Here is a 15,733-nt window from a genome sequence, read left to right as displayed (position 1 = left end):
ATAAATCAAGGTTTATTGACCTGAGATCAGATTCTAAAAATGTATGTTTGAAAATGACAGTTTTCTGAAAAAGCTATTTTTCTATGTCAGTCGTTCTTTGATTTTTCAAAAATAGCAGACCTACAAGCTCGTAGTGCGCCACTCGGTGGCGCGCTATGAGCTTGTAGATCTGCTATTTTTCAATAGCTAAAGCATAACATAATGCTAACACCAAAAGGGGTTCCCCGCCCAACATGGGTTAGACTCCCAACCCACACTTCCTGGTATCGAATCCCGCTTGCGTCAATATTTTTCTGCCAAACTGCAAACACTTTTGTTTGCCGATAAAGTAACATTTAAGACCGGCGTAGAGGGGCGCCGTCTCAAGCCAACATTAGCAACGAGAGCCACCGCCGACCGAGCTAAAGCGAGCGAGTTTCCGTGGCGAACGTTGTGAAGCCCCGTCCGTTGCAACCCGATAGGCACAGAATAGTGCCTATATAACGGCACCATATAACCCATTCTGACCTGAGATCAGATTCTAAAAATGTCTTCTACATCCTGACAGTTTTCTGAAAAAGCTATGTTTCTATGTCAGTGGTTGTTCGATTTATCAAAAATAGCAGACCTACAAGCTCGTAGCGCGCCACTCGGTGGCGCGCTGTGAGCTTGTAGATCTGCTATTTTTCAATAGAGCACCGAAGTCCTGACGTCACTGTCAGTAGAGGGCGTCAGTCCCCAGGTTCATGTATTTTTTTACAAGCATTGTAATCTCCATAGGGGGATTTTAGATCGCCTCATATAAGAACTGTGTTTGAAAAATAAACCGATCACCCCGGCCTTTTCACTCATATGGATATGAAGCATTGACTGACGGTGGAAATGTACAAATATACCCAAAGAGTAACAAAATAAGCGTTAGAAACGAGCCAAACAACCCAGAGACTACATTTTGTGCCCGTCGCACAACAGAAACTGAACGTTAATTACGTTTATTTTAATTTTAATTGTATTGATATTTAATGTCTCGTCAAGTACGAGTCGAGTCACCACCAGCTGAGCTTACGTCAACGAGGAATCTCAGGAACGCAATGTGTTGACAGCTGGGCATGACGTATATTAGCAGCGACATTGCCTGCATATGTAGTTTCAAGGCTTTTGCGGTCACATTAATTCCATTTTCTCCAGAAACTGGCTGTATCAAATATGAATGGACATCATTAACGACGCACAGCCACTCCCCTGACAGAAAGGCCGGGGTGGTCGGTTTATTTTTCAAACACAGTTCTTATATGAGGCGATCTAAAATCCCCATATGGAGATTACAATGCTTATAAAAAAATACATGAACCTGTGGACTGACACCCTCTACTGAAAGTGACGTCAGACTTCGGTGCTCTATAGCTAAATTATAACATGTTTAAAACACCAAAAGGGGTTCCCGCCCAGAATGGGATAATGTTGTGGGGACTGCTTTTGCACTGCTCTGCCACTCAAAACATCCACTGGCTTGGGCTGCTGGATGCAATGGGGTTGGGCTGCTATGTCCGGCAGACATGGTTGAGGGCGGGGGGTGATATGTCCCGCGTGCCCACAAAGCTGGGGATGCATGGTTGAAACTAAAGTGGTTGAAACAAACAACTGAAGAAATAAATCAAGGTTAAATGTGGTGAGGCGAGACACTTACTTTGCGGCGGACTTCAAGACATCAGTCAACTGGTCTCTGGCACTGTTGGAGTGGAGAGAGAGAGAGAGAGAGAGAGAGAGAGAGAGAGAGAGAGAGAGAGACAGAGACAGAGACAGAGACAGAGAGAGAGAGAGAGAGAGAGAGAGAGAGACAGAGACAGAGACAGAGACAGAGACAGAGACAGAGAGAGAGGAGAGGAGAGGAGAGAGAGAGAGAGAGAGAGAGAGAGAGAGAGAGAGAGAGAGAGAGAGAGACAGAGACAGAGACAGAGACAGAGACAGAGACAGAGGGAGAGGGAGAGAGAGAGAGAGAGAGAGAGAGAGGGAGAGGGAGAGGGAGAGGGAGAGGGAGAGGGAGAGGGAGAGGGAGAGGGAGAGGGAGAGGGAGAGGGAGAGGGAGAGGGAGAGGGAGAGGGAGAGAGAGAGAGGGAGAGGGAGAGGGAGAGGGAGAGGGAGAGAGAGAGAGAGAGAGAGAGAGAGAGGGAGAGAGAGAGAGCAAAGATGAGTATGAGAAACAGAATGATTTAGAATTCATCGGTGGATAGATGGACTAGGTGGGTCTTTCATCTCTCCATGCAATGATCTATGATGGTGCGCACGCACGCACACGCGCACACACGCACACACGCACACATGCACGCACGCACGCACGCACGCACGCACGCACGCACGCACGCACGCACGCACACACACGCACACACACGCACACACACGCACACACACGCACCCACACACACACTCTCCTTTCATCTCGGGCTAGGGGCATCCGTCACTTGGCCGACGTGGCAGATGGCTGCCCTGCAAGACGCATGACCTCGCCGCTTCCCTGCTGGTACAGTACAGTATACAGTGTGTGTGTGTGTGTGTGTGTGCGTAGTACTGTGCAGTGGATGAATATTACAGTACAAGTGAGAAAAATGGGGCAACGAGAGCCCGGTTTTGGAAGAACGTGGCCCCCCCCCGTTCTCATTTGTACTGTAACATAATTTTTGTGTACTACTAATATGTGACTTCATATGCATTCGATCGATGTGCAGTACATCAATATTGAAGACGACAATGATGTAGTCTCTAGACATAAGTGAACATACTGTGAGTGCGTGCGTGCGTGCGTGCGTGCGTGCGTGTGTGTGTGTGTGTGCGTGTGTGTGCGTGCGTGTGTGCGCGCATGCATGCGTGATAAATGGTTTCATTCAGGCAGTGCATCACAGGCCAGGGGGTGCTCTGTCTCTCTCCCTGTCTCCCCCCCCCCCCCCCCTCTGTCTCTCACTCTCTCACTCCCCCCCCCTCCCCCCTTAACCCATTTTGACCTGAGATCAGATTCTAAAAATGTCTTCTACATCCTGACAGTTTTCTGAAAAAGCTATGTTTCTATGCTATGTTTTTCAAAAATAGCAGACCTACAGTACAAGCACGAGCTTGTAGATCTGCTATTTTTCAATAGCTAAAGCATAACATAATGCTAACACCAAAAGGGGTTCCCGCCCAAAATGGGTTAATCCCCCCCCCCCCCTCTCTCTCTCTCTCAGACATGTGTGTTTGGAGTTATGAGCTGGAGACACGCTATAGCACCAGCTGAACGTGACGAGGCTCTCGGGGAACAACCCGCCGCCATACGGCCGCGTGCGTATCCATCTTCATCCCGCTTCTCTGCATAGCCTCCGGAAGCAACATGGTTCCGCTACGAACAAACCCTGTTTACACTTATCTTAATCTCTCAAGAACAGATTTCCGAGTTGCGCCGCTGAAATCTGTCGGCATGGGGCCGTTCAGAACGTTGCATTCATGAGTTTCAAATGTACCTGTTCGCTCCCCAACATGGCAGGTGTATATTAGACTACATTTGAAGACAGTCTAACCTCCCACGGGGCAGCACACCTAAACCTAACCTTAACCCATTTTGGGCGGGGAGCCCTTTTGGTGTTAGCATTATGTTGTGCTTTAGCTATTGAAAAATAGCAGATCTACAAGCTCAGAGCTTGTAGGTCTGCTATTTTTGAAAAATCGAAGAATGACTGACATAGAAACATAGCTTTTTCAGAAAACTGTCAGGATGTAGAAGACATTTTTTTTAGTCTGATCTCAGGTCAAAATGGGTTAACCCATGTCTAACCAATGACTAGTCTAAACTAAGTATGCACCCCAGATACATTGTTGTCGTTAGTGGGAATGAACATATTAGGCGCCCCACTGGAAGAGGAGGGCTTATAAGGCAGAGCAAACGGCCAACATACCGCTATGTCGATGGGGTTTTCCAGATTGTAACGATCGGCAGAATAGCTTTGGTCGATCTTGACTTCCAGTTCATTGTGTGTGTGTGTGTGTGTGTGTGTGTGTGTGTGTGTGTGTGTGTCGGTGTGTGTGTGTGTGTGTGTGTGTGTGTGTGTGTGTGTGTGGGTATCGGTGTGTGTGTGTGTCGGTGTGTGTGTGTGTGTGTGTGTGTGTGTGTGTGTGTCGGTGTGTGTGTGTGTGTGTGTGTGTGTGTGTCTGTGTGTGTGTGTGTGTGCTCACCACAGCCATGCACAGTGGTGTTTGTACTGCAGATCTTCAGGGCTCCCCTTGCCTTGTTTCTGCTGCATCTCCAGCTCACCACGTCGACCCTGAAGACAATGCGCACGCACGCACGCACGCACGCACGCACGCACGCACACACGCACGCACACACACACACACACACACGCGCACACTCAGTGGAGTGGGCGGGGTCTATGGGCTGGAAACCAGGCTACCTCTTACAACTAACTAATAGGCATGTAACGATATATCGTATATCGATATTATATCCCGACGACATGTATCGATTTATTAAAAAATTATATCGATTAAAAAACATTTTTTATTTTTTTTAGGGGGGCTAGTGTGTGATATGAAATGTGAGCTGTAATCATATTCCATCATATTCACGTGCTTTTGGAGAGAAATGAGACGGACTCCATGCAGTCACTTTCAGTAGTAGAGGCCTGCAGAGGGGAGCTGTATGTGTCTGTGACACAGGTGATGGTCGTTATTGATGCTCATTAATACATCAAGGAAGGCAATTATGTTTCTGCACTGTCAAATAGGTCTACATCTATCCTAAGATGCCATCAAAGAAAAGAAGAAATGTTAACTCGAGCTAGGTTTAAACATGAAAGCATGTTTACAGTTGTTGCACAGAAATTAAGTAATTTTACATGAAAAGTAATGCTACTTTTGCAATGTAGTTAAATAAAAATTGTGAAAAAAGCTTGGGGGGAAGATAAATCATAAAAAAAAAAGGTTTTTCGGTCATTTGTCTGGAAGATAATTGTGTTAATATCGTGAAAAATCGTATCGTGAACCTCATATCGTGATACGTATATCGTATCGTGAGTTGAGTGTATCGTTACATGCCTACTAACTAATGATTCAATGTCATCGATTGAGGCACTGTGGAGTACTTTCAGAATAAGATAATATATAACGCACATCCTCCAAGACCGGAGGATGTGCTGAGCCAAACAGATAAACATAAACGTAACATAAACATAAATGTAATGCTCCAGGTAACTTTTATTCACACACTCTTCTTGTATAAAGTTTCTTATGAGTTTCTTTATTTCATGATATGACAGCAGCAGTCCACTTAGAGAAACGAACGCGTTTCGGCGCTGTTTCAAACTAGTTTCAAACTAGTTTGAAACGCTGAGGAAGGCCTGTGTGCCGAAACGCGTTCGTTTCTCTAGGAGGAAGGCCTGCGTGCCGAAACGAGCTACCTTTAGGCGCTACGTATGTGCATCTGCAGCCCCGCACCAAGCACAGTGCTATTTAACCCATTTTGACCTGAGATCAGATTCTAAAAATGTCTGTTTGAAAATGACAGTTTTCTGAAAAAGCTATGTTTCTATGTCAGTCTTCCTTCGATTTTTCAAAAATAGCAGACCTACAAGCTCGTAGCGCGCCACTCGGTGGCGCGCTATGAGCTTGTAGATCTGCTATTTTTCAATAGCTAAAGCATAACATAATGCTAACACCAAAAGGGGTTCCCGCCCCAAAATGGGTTAAACGATGGACTCTGACACTTTTGAGAAGCGAACAGTTTTCTGCTGACTAAAACGGAATACGCTCTTGGCGTGAACAAGTGAAAGCGTGCAACCATCCACGGGAACAGACGTGGGAGGAGGCCGGGTAGCGCGGTGAGCATGTCTCTTCAACGTCTGGCATCACCAGAACAGACGCTCGACGTTGAAAGTATGGTACGACGACGTCAGGAGATGATGGGGGGGAAAATAAAAGCTCTCCACTCTCTCTAGGGAGACGCACCACCTTAATACTGGGTCTTCAACTCAAGAGATGCTGGCTGGCATATTCGAGCGTGCAGTTTAGAATGTTCTCTCGCTCACTCGTCGCCCATGCTCGTTTGGAGCGCTCCCAAAGCCACTCTGACCCATTTTAACCCATTTAGGCCTGACGTCGAAAATTAAAAAAAAAGTCTTCTGAAAAAATATATATTCAAAGATTTGTGCCGCATTTTCACGATTTTTCAAAAATAGCAGACCTACAAGCTCGTAGCGCGCCACTCGGTGGCGCGCTATGAGCTTGTAGATCTGCTATTTTTCAATAGGTAAAGTATAACATAATGCTTAGTTAAAACACCAAAAGGGGTTCCCGTCCAGAATGGGTTAAAAACAGATCCACGCTCAATTAAAAAAATCGGCCCCCAGCGCCGCTCCCACTCCACTCGTATCCACTACCTCAGTGGTTCCCAAAGTGGGGTCCGGGGACCCCTAGAGGTCCTCGATAGAGCTCCAGGGGGTCCCCAGCTAAATGATAATTAGGAACCAAATGGACCCTTATCTGTATGTAACTCTGAGAGTGTATAAATGGAACCAAATGGACCCGATTTGTTAAATTCACATTGATTTTACAATATAAATTGGGGTCTCAGAGATTAGAAATGCCATTAAATGGGGGTCCGTATATACTAATGCATGTCAAACAGGAGGTCCTTGAAATTAAACGGGTTGAGAATCACTGCTAGAGCGGTAAAAATCTTCTCTTATGGGGTTGTCCCTGCCGTATCTTTTCAAATGGGGGTCCGCGGGTTAACACTTTGACGCCATACCCCGCGGAACCCGCATTTTAATCAAATATCCAACGCTGCCGACATTGTTTTATTACCTTTGGAGCATACGCTGAAGTATTTGCAGCTTTCAACCACGAAAATCCGGTAAAAAATGGTCGTTCGTCTTGTTATGATCAGATGCACCAGCGGCCATGACAATGCGAAACGAAACCAAAGTGCAGAGCAAGTTGTAGTCCAAACAAACCCCCCCGTCCACTTGCATTGGGCTCAATTTCCCAGAAGCCCTAGCAGCCCAGATGATGACTTGATTTCCGGTTTCGTCATCATAACGCGACGGCCTCGTCATCAGGTCCCGGATAAATGCGCTGTTTCTTTTTAATTATTTTAAAACAGAGAATTAAACTAAATTAGCGTCACTAGAACTGTTAATAGGTGTCAATTTGGGAGTCCTTGACATGAACAGGTTTGGGAACCACTGCTCTACCTCACCTAGCATCAGCTCCCTGTACTTACCGCACGGCACGGCATGCCGTACCTGAGCTGATGTGCTACAGCTACTCATTGCGCTGTGTTGGTGGTGCCCCGGGGATCGTACCCATGACCTTGTGGTCATGGGTAGAGCTCTACTAACTGAGCGTCTCGGACACGCACCCTGAAACCGCAAACTAAATGAAGGGACAATGAGAACCAACCTGCAGTACGGCGTGGAAGGCTCTGTTCATGAAGGCCCTCCAGGCCTGAGGCAGCAGGAGAGCACGGTGCCACTCTGACGGCTGGATGTTCACCTACGCACGCACACGTACCCGCACGCACGCACACGCACACGCACACGCACACACACACACATCATTAACCCATTTAGACCTGAGTTAAAAACATTCACTTTGAAAGAATATATATTCAAAGATTTGCGCCACATTTTTACGATTTTTCAAAAATAGCAAGTGGCGCGCTACGAGCTTGTAGATCTGCTATTTTTCTATAGCTAAATTATAACATAATGTTTAAAACACCAAAAGGGGTTCCCGCCCAAAATGGGTTGATATGCCAGTAAGACGCCTGAGGGCGAGAGGCACGCATCCGCCTTGGTGACAGCAGACGGCTGGGCGAGCGCTGGCGCTTTGGCATTTGAGGTCAGATGTAGAGTTGCTGGCCAATATTGATGACATCAGGGATCTCCATATATGGGCATTCCCATATATGGGATTAACCCATTTTGGGGCGGGAACCCCTTTTGGTGTTTTAAACATTATGTTATAATTTAGCTATTGAAAAATAGCAGATCTACAAGCTCATAGCGCGCCACCGAGTGGCGCGCTACGAGCTTGTAGGTCTGCTATTTTTGAAAAATCGTGAAAATATTTATTTCAGAAAAGGATTTAGAAGATTTTTTTTACATTTTGAGGTCAGGCCTAAATGGGTAAATATTGATCGCCATCCCTGATGATGTCACGTGATGTCCTAAGGGTGACGGACTAACTAACTGACAGGAAATGCATGTTTTCATAGTAAAAGCGACCTGCAGTCGCAATAAACACTGTGACGGCTGGATGTTCACTTATACTGTACAGCCAGAGCTAGAGGAGGATATATTAGTATAGTGTATTTACTTCATGGATGAGTGCAGTCAGGGTCTGCTGGAAGCTGCGGCTGCGTGCCAGGAGGAAGCGTGGAAGGGATCTGCCGTCACGGTCCGTCTGCACGGGCAGGTCGTAGGACAGGAGGAGACCAGCTGCAATGCACACACCAATGATAAATACTATTAGAATTACCGTATGTTAGCTTCTTTTAGCTTCCTGTCTTATGCATCCATAGTGTATCGAAATCTAAAAACTCTGTGCGCACCCAATCTTTAGTGGCTTTAGAGGCTCAGATTGGGGTGATATGGGGTGAGGGACGATGTTAGGAGCTCAATAAAAAATATTGTGACCTCCATGGTTAGCATATTAGCATTTCTAACGCTAGAGAAGGGGACCGACAGTGACTCGAAAATGTGGCGCAAATCTTTGAATGTATATTATTATTTCGCTCCTGGAACAACATTTTTTCAGATTTTGGTCCGCGGCCAAATACAGATAATTCTAGGGGTTCTTGACAAGGCTTGAGAACCACTGATGTAGAGACACGTTTTTCAGAAAACATTCAGGATTTAGAAGACATTTTGTAGAATCAAAATCAACCAAACAACATCACTTGTCTTTAGTTCTACTGGAATTATTCCCCACTAGTCCCTCCCTAACATTTTAGTCTAGTTTGTATTTGTTGACGAAATTGTTTTAGTTTATAATTTATTGTCAGTGGAAAAAAAAGGTAGTCGACGAACATTTTCCGTCGACGAAATCAACACTGCAGACAGTCAGTCACTAACTAGCCTGGGGCCCATCTATGCTTTCTATGGCATAGGCAGCTCCCGGCAGGATCTAGACGCAGCTGCGCGACATGAGACTAATTAATTAGAGCCACAGAGAGAGAGAGTAGTGTGTGTGTACATGTGTGCGTGTGTGCGTTAGGGCAGGGGTTCTCAACCCGTGGGTCGCCAAATTATTTTAGGGGGTCCCCAAATTATTTAAAAAAAAGAAAAAAAGATTTTTTTTAAATTTTATTTTCACGATTTTTCAAAAATAGCAGACCTACAAGCTCGTAGCGCGCCACTCGGTGGCGCGCTATGAGCTTGTAGATCTGCTATTTTTCAATAGCTAAATTATAACGATGCTTAAAACACCAAAAGGGGTTCCCGCCCAAAATGGTTTAAGGTTATTGTAGCAGTCCATTTATATTGGGGGTCGGGAGGGGGCGGGGCGGGGCGGGGGTCCCGAGACATTGCCAAAGCATTTCCGGGGGTCCCCGGCCAAAAACGTTGAGAACCCCTGCGTTAGGGCATTAAGCAACTAGTCGACTAGTTTACTACTAAATCCACTAGTCGACCTTTTTTTTATTTTTTTCCTGATTGTGTAGGCCTCAAGATCAGGTAGATTATAGTTATAGTAACCATGTACACAGTTTTTAAATGTACAAATATTTATTTCCAAAAAATAATTTTCTGAAAAAAATAGTAAACTAGGCAACTAGTCAACTAGTAAAAATGACTAGAAGTGAATTCCCTAGTGTGCGTCAATTTAACAAAGGTGCAGACGTCAGCAGAGAGCAATCGACGTTTGCGCTACTCTATGCCGAATTGAAGTGGACTCGGTCCCAGACTTTTTTTTTCTCCCTGGAAATAAAAACGTCTGGGTTTCCGAGGCTACCTGCTAACAGACGGACAGACAGACAGACAAGACTAGTTCACCTGCCAGTCCGGGCTTGAGTCCCGGCTGCTTGTTCTTCTCGTAGGTCTTCAGCATGAAGGCCGGGACCCCCGCCAGCGTCTTGCCCTGGTCGGAGCGCAGGTTGGCCCCCCTCAGGGCACTGTGGTACACCCCGCGAGGCATCCGCTCCATCTCCTGCCTCACCAGCGACGTCACCAACACCTCCAGAGCTTGAGGAAGAGGACATGCGGACAGTGATGAGGGGTTTTATTTCTCAAAGTGGGGTTTGAGACACGCCTTGATGCAAGTCCAGGGGTGTCTCAGAATAATTATTTAACCCATAAATAAAAAAGTCTTCTGAAATAATATATATTCAAAGATTTGAATTAAAGAATTCAAAGAATTTTCACGATTTTTCAAAAATAGCAGAAAATAGCAGATCTACAATCTACATAGCGTGCCACCGAGTGGCGCGCTATGTAGATCTGCTATTTTTCAATAGCTAAAGTGTAACATAATGCTTAGTTAAAACACCAAAAGGGGTTCCCGCCCAGAATGGGTTAATATATATAAATGTAATTTGCACTTTACTTGGTGTGTTCGTGTTTAGTCTACAGTATTATTTACAGTATATTTGGCGAAGTCTCTTCACCAAATAAAGCCGATCATATTATATGTGATATACATTTTGAAAACTCAAAACGGGACATTCTGCATAATGAGTACCTTGGTACTTTAAGTACATTTTGATGGCAATACTATTGTACATTTCGAATTCCCGACTTTTACTTAAAAAACAGAGTATTTCTCTATTGCAGTATTGATACTTGTATTAACCCATTTTGACCTGAGATCAGATTCTATGAAATGTCTTCTACATCCTGACAGTTTTCCGAAAAAGCAATGTTTCTATGTCAGTCGTTCTTCGATTTTTCAAAAATAGCAGACCTACAAGCTCGTAGCGCGCCACTCGGTGGCCCGCTACGAGCTTGTAGATCTGCTATTTTTCAATAGCTAAAGCATAACATAATGCTAACACCAAAAGGGGTTCACGCCCAAAATGGGTTAAAAGTAAAACATTGCGAGTACTTTCTCCACCACTGTGAGGAGTGTTGTACCTGGCAGGACAGGGGAGGGGGTGAGGGTGAGCAGCTTGACGTAGGATAACCCGGGGACAGAAAGGTCCTCCTCCTCTTTCTCCTTCCCCTCCTCCTCCTCGTCCTCCTCGTCCTCGTCTGTGGGAAGCTTCACCGGCCTGGCCTATCACAGGTGGCAGTGGCAGAACAATTAACTAATTCCTACCATAGTATAGTATAGTATATATATATATATATATATATATATATATATATATATATATATATATATATAGAGCGTAGTGTAGTGTAGTGGTGTAGTGTAGTGTAGTGTAGTGTAGTGTAGTGTAGTGTAGTGTAGTGTAGTGTAGTGTAGTGTAGTGTTGTGACTGTGGCGTTTGTGTAGTGTAGTGTAGTGTAGTGTAGTGTAGTGTAGTGTAGTGTAGTGTAGTGTAGTGTAGTGTTGTGACTGTGGCGTTTGTGTAGTGTAGTGTAGTGTAGTGTAGTGTAGTGTAGTGTAGTGTAGTGTAGTGTAGTGTAGTGTAGTGTAGTGTAGTGTAGTGTAGTGTTGTGACTGTGGCGTTTGTGTAGTGTAGTGTAGTGTAGTGTAGTGTAGTGTAGTGTAGTGTAGTGTAGTGTAGTGTAGTGTTGTGACTGTGGCGTTTGTGTAGTGTAGTGTAGTGTAGTGTAGTGTAGTGTAGTGTAGTGTAGTGTAGTGTAGTGTTGTGACTGTGGCGTTTGTGTAGTGTAGTGTAGTGTAGTGTAGTGGTGTAGTGTAGTGTAGTGTAGTGTAGTGTAGTGTAGTGTAGTGTAGTGTAGTGTAGTGTAGTGTAGTGTAGTGACTGTGGCGTTTGTGTAGTGTAGTGTAGTGTAGTGTAGTGTAGTGTAGTGTAGTGTAGTGTAGTGTAGTGTAGTGTTGTGACTGTGGCGTTTGTGTAGTGTAGTGTAGTGTAGTGTAGTGTAGTGTAGTGTAGTGTAGTGTAGTGTAGTGTAGTGTAGTGTAGTGTAGTGTAGTGTTGTGGCGTTTGTGTAGTGTAGTGTAGTGTAGTGTAGTGTAGTGTAGTGTAGTGTAGTGTAGTGTAGTGTAGTGTAGTGTAGTGTAGTGTTGTGACTGTGGCGTTTGTGTAGTGTAGTGTAGTGTAGTGTAGTGTAGTGTAGTGTAGTGTAGTGTAGTGTAGTGTAGTGTAGTGTAGTGTAGTGTAGTGTTGTGACTGTGGCGTTTGTGTAGTGTAGTGTAGTGTAGTGTAGTGTAGTGTAGTGTAGTGTAGTGTAGTGTAGTGTAGTGTAGTGTAGTGTAGTGTTGTGACTGTGGCGTTTGTGTAGTGTAGTGTAGTGTAGTGTAGTGTAGTGTAGTGTAGTGTAGTGTTGTGACTGTGGCGTTTGTGTAGTGTAGTGTAGTGTAGTGTAGTGTAGTGTAGTGTAGTGTAGTGTAGTGTAGTGTTGTGGCGTTTGTGTAGTGTAGTGTAGTGTAGTGTAGTGTAGTGTAGTGTAGTGTAGTGTAGTGTAGTGTAGTGTTGTGACTGTGGCGTTTGTGTAGTGTAGTGTAGTGTAGTGTAGTGTAGTGTAGTGTAGTGTAGTGTAGTGTAGTGTAGTGTAGTGTAGTGTTGTGACTGTGGCGTTTGTGTAGTGTAGTGTAGTGTAGTGTAGTGTAGTGTAGTGTAGTGTAGTGTAGTGTAGTGTAGTGTAGTGTAGTGTTGTGACTGTGGCGTTTGTGTAGTGTAGTGTAGTGTAGTGTAGTGTAGTGTAGTGTAGTGTAGTGTAGTGTAGTGTAGTGTTGTGACTGTGGCGTTTGTGTAGTGTAGTGTAGTGTAGTGTAGTGGTGTAGTGTAGTGTAGTGTAGTGTAGTGTAGTGTAGTGTAGTGTAGTGTAGTGTAGTGTAGTGTAGTGTAGTGTAGTGTTGTGACTGTGGCGTTTGTGTAGTGTAGTGTAGTGTAGTGTAGTGTAGTGTAGTGTAGTGTAGTGTAGTGTAGTGTAGTGTAGTGTTGTGACTGTGGCGTTTGTGTAGTGTAGTGTAGTGTAGTGTAGTGTAGTGTAGTGTAGTGTAGTGTAGTGTAGTGTAGTGTAGTGTAGTGTAGTGTTGTGGCGTTTGTGTAGTGTAGTGTAGTGTAGTGTAGTGTAGTGTAGTGTAGTGTAGTGTAGTGTAGTGTAGTGTAGTGTAGTGTAGTGTTGTGACTGTGGCGTTTGTGTAGTGTAGTGTAGTGTAGTGTAGTGTAGTGTAGTGTAGTGTAGTGTAGTGTAGTGTAGTGTTGTGACTGTGGCGTTTGTGTAGTGTAGTGTAGTGTAGTGTAGTGTAGTGTAGTGTAGTGTAGTGTAGTGTAGTGTTGTGACTGTGGCGTTTGTGTAGTGTAGTGTAGTGTAGTGTAGTGTAGTGTAGTGTAGTGTAGTGTTGTGACTGTGGCGTTTGTGTAGTGTAGTGTAGTGTAGTGTAGTGTAGTGTAGTGTAGTGTAGTGTAGTGTAGTGTAGTGTAGTGTTGTGGCGTTTGTGTAGTGTAGTGTAGTGTAGTGTAGTGTAGTGTAGTGTAGTGTTGTGACTGTGGCGTTTGTGTAGTGTAGTGTAGTGTAGTGTAGTGTAGTGTAGTGTAGTGTAGTGTTGTGACTGTGGCGTTTGTGTAGTGTAGTGTAGTGTAGTGTAGTGTAGTGTAGTGTAGTGTAGTGTAGTGTAGTGTAGTGTAGTGTAGTGTAGTGTAGTGTAGTGTAGTGTTGTGACTGTGGCGTTTGTGTAGTGTAGTGTAGTGTAGTGTAGTGTAGTGTAGTGTAGTGTAGTGTAGTGTAGTGTTGTGACTGTGGCGTTTGTGTAGTGTAGTGTAGTGTAGTGTAGTGTAGTGTAGTGTAGTGTAGTGTAGTGTAGTGTTGTGACTGTGGCGTTTGTGTAGTGTAGTGTAGTGTAGTGTAGTGTAGTGTAGTGTAGTGTAGTGTAGTGTAGTGTAGTGTAGTGTTGTGACTGTGGCGTTTGTGTAGTGTAGTGTAGTGTAGTGTAGTGTAGTGTAGTGTAGTGTAGTGTAGTGTAGTGTTGTGACTGTGGCGTTTGTGTAGTGTAGTGTAGTGTAGTGTAGTGTAGTGTAGTGTAGTGTAGTGTAGTGTAGTGTAGTGTAGTGTAGTGTAGTGTAGTGTAGTGTAGTGTAGTGTAGTGTTGTGACTGTGGCGTTTGTGTAGTGTAGTGTAGTGTAGTGTAGTGTAGTGTAGTGTAGTGTAGTGTAGTGTAGTGTTGTGACTGTGGCGTTTGTGTAGTGTAGTGTAGTGTAGTGTAGTGTAGTGTAGTGTAGTGTAGTGTAGTGTAGTGTAGTGTAGTGTAGTGTAGTGTAGTGTAGTGTTGTGACTGTGGCGTTTGTGTAGTGTAGTGTAGTGTAGTGTAGTGTAGTGTAGTGTAGTGTAGTGTAGTGTTGTGACTGTGGCGTTTGTGTAGTGTAGTGTAGTGTAGTGTAGTGTAGTGTAGTGTAGTGTAGTGTAGTGTAGTGTAGTGGTGTAGTGTAGTGTAGTGTAGTGTAGTGTAGTGTAGTGTAGTGTAGTGTTGTGACTGTGGCGTTTGTGTAGTGTAGTGTAGTGTAGTGTAGTGTAGTGTAGTGTAGTGTAGTGTAGTGTTGTGACTGTGGCGTTTGTGTAGTGTAGTGTAGTGTAGTGTAGTGTAGTGTAGTGTAGTGTAGTGTAGTGTAGTGTAGTGTAGTGTAGTGTAGTGTAGTGTTGTGACTGTGGCATTTGTGTAGTGTAGTGTAGTGTAGTGTAGTGTAGTGTAGTGTAGTGTAGTGTTGTGACTGTGGCGTTTGTGTAGTGTAGTGTAGTGTAGTGTTGTGACTGTGGCGTTTGTGTAGTGTAGTGTAGTGTAGTGTAGTGTAGTGTAGTGTAGTGTAGTGTAGTGTTGTGACTGTGGCGTTTGTGTAGTGTAGTGTAGTGTAGTGTAGTGTAGTGTAGTGTAGTGTAGTGTAGTGTAGTGTAGTGTTGTGACTGTGGCGTTTGTGTAGTGTAGTGTAGTGTAGTGTAGTGTAGTGTAGTGTAGTGTAGTGTAGTGTAGTGTTGTGACTGTGGCGTTTGTGTAGTGTAGTGTAGTGTAGTGTAGTGTAGTGTAGTGTAGTGTAGTGTAGTGTAGTGTAGTGTTGTGACTGTGGCGTTTGTGTAGTGTAGTGTAGTGTAGTGTAGTGTAGTGTAGTGTAGTGTAGTGTAGTGTTGTGACTGTGGCGTTTGTGTAGTGTAGTGTAGTGTAGTGTAGTGTAGTGTAGTGTAGTGTAGTGTAGTGTAGTGTAGTGTAGTGTAGTGTAGTGTAGTGTAGTGTTGTGACTGTGGCGTTTGTGTAGTGTAGTGTAGTGTAGTGTAGTGTAGTGTAGTGTAGTGTAGTGTAGTGTAGTGTAGTGTAGTGTAGTGTAGTGTAGTGTAGTGTTGTGACTGTGGCGTTTGTGTAGTGTAGTGTAGTGTAGTGTAGTGTAGTGTAGTGTAGTGTAGTGTAGTGTAGTGTAGTGTAGTGTAGTGTAGTGTAGTGTAGTGTTGTGACTGTGGCGTTTGTGTAGTGTAGTGTAGTGTAGTGTAGTGTAGTGTAGTGTAGTGTAGTGTAGTGTAGTGTAGTGTAGTGTAGTGTAGTGTTGTGACTGTGGCGTTTGTGTAGTGTAGTGTAGTGTAGTGTAGTGTAGTGTAGTGTAGTGTAGTGTAGTGTAGTGTAGTGTAGTGTTGTGACTGTGGCGTTTGTGTAGTGTAGTGTAGTGTAGTGTAGTGTAGTG

The 15,733-nt window shown here is 44.5% G+C and overlaps 1 protein-coding gene across 1 annotated transcript in view; it reads right to left on the bottom strand.

Moving 5' to 3' along the window:
- Nucleotides 1–15,733, bottom strand: part of focad (focadhesin) — a 101,031-nt gene that overhangs the window by 32,313 nt on the left and 52,985 nt on the right. Inside the window, 6 exon segments of the mRNA XM_079491028.1 lie at nt 1,667–1,708; nt 4,177–4,265; nt 7,402–7,494; nt 8,320–8,441; nt 9,996–10,184; nt 11,073–11,214. Coding sequence (XP_079347154.1) covers nt 1,667–1,708; nt 4,177–4,265; nt 7,402–7,494; nt 8,320–8,441; nt 9,996–10,184; nt 11,073–11,214 — 677 coding nt within the window.

This window comes from Electrona antarctica (genome assembly GCF_951216825.1).
Source record: "Electrona antarctica genome assembly, chromosome: 21".
Lineage (NCBI taxonomy): Eukaryota > Metazoa > Chordata > Actinopteri > Myctophiformes > Myctophidae > Electrona > Electrona antarctica.
The sequence above is the reverse complement of the archived record's forward strand: the minus strand, read 5'-3'. Positions and strand labels throughout refer to the sequence as shown.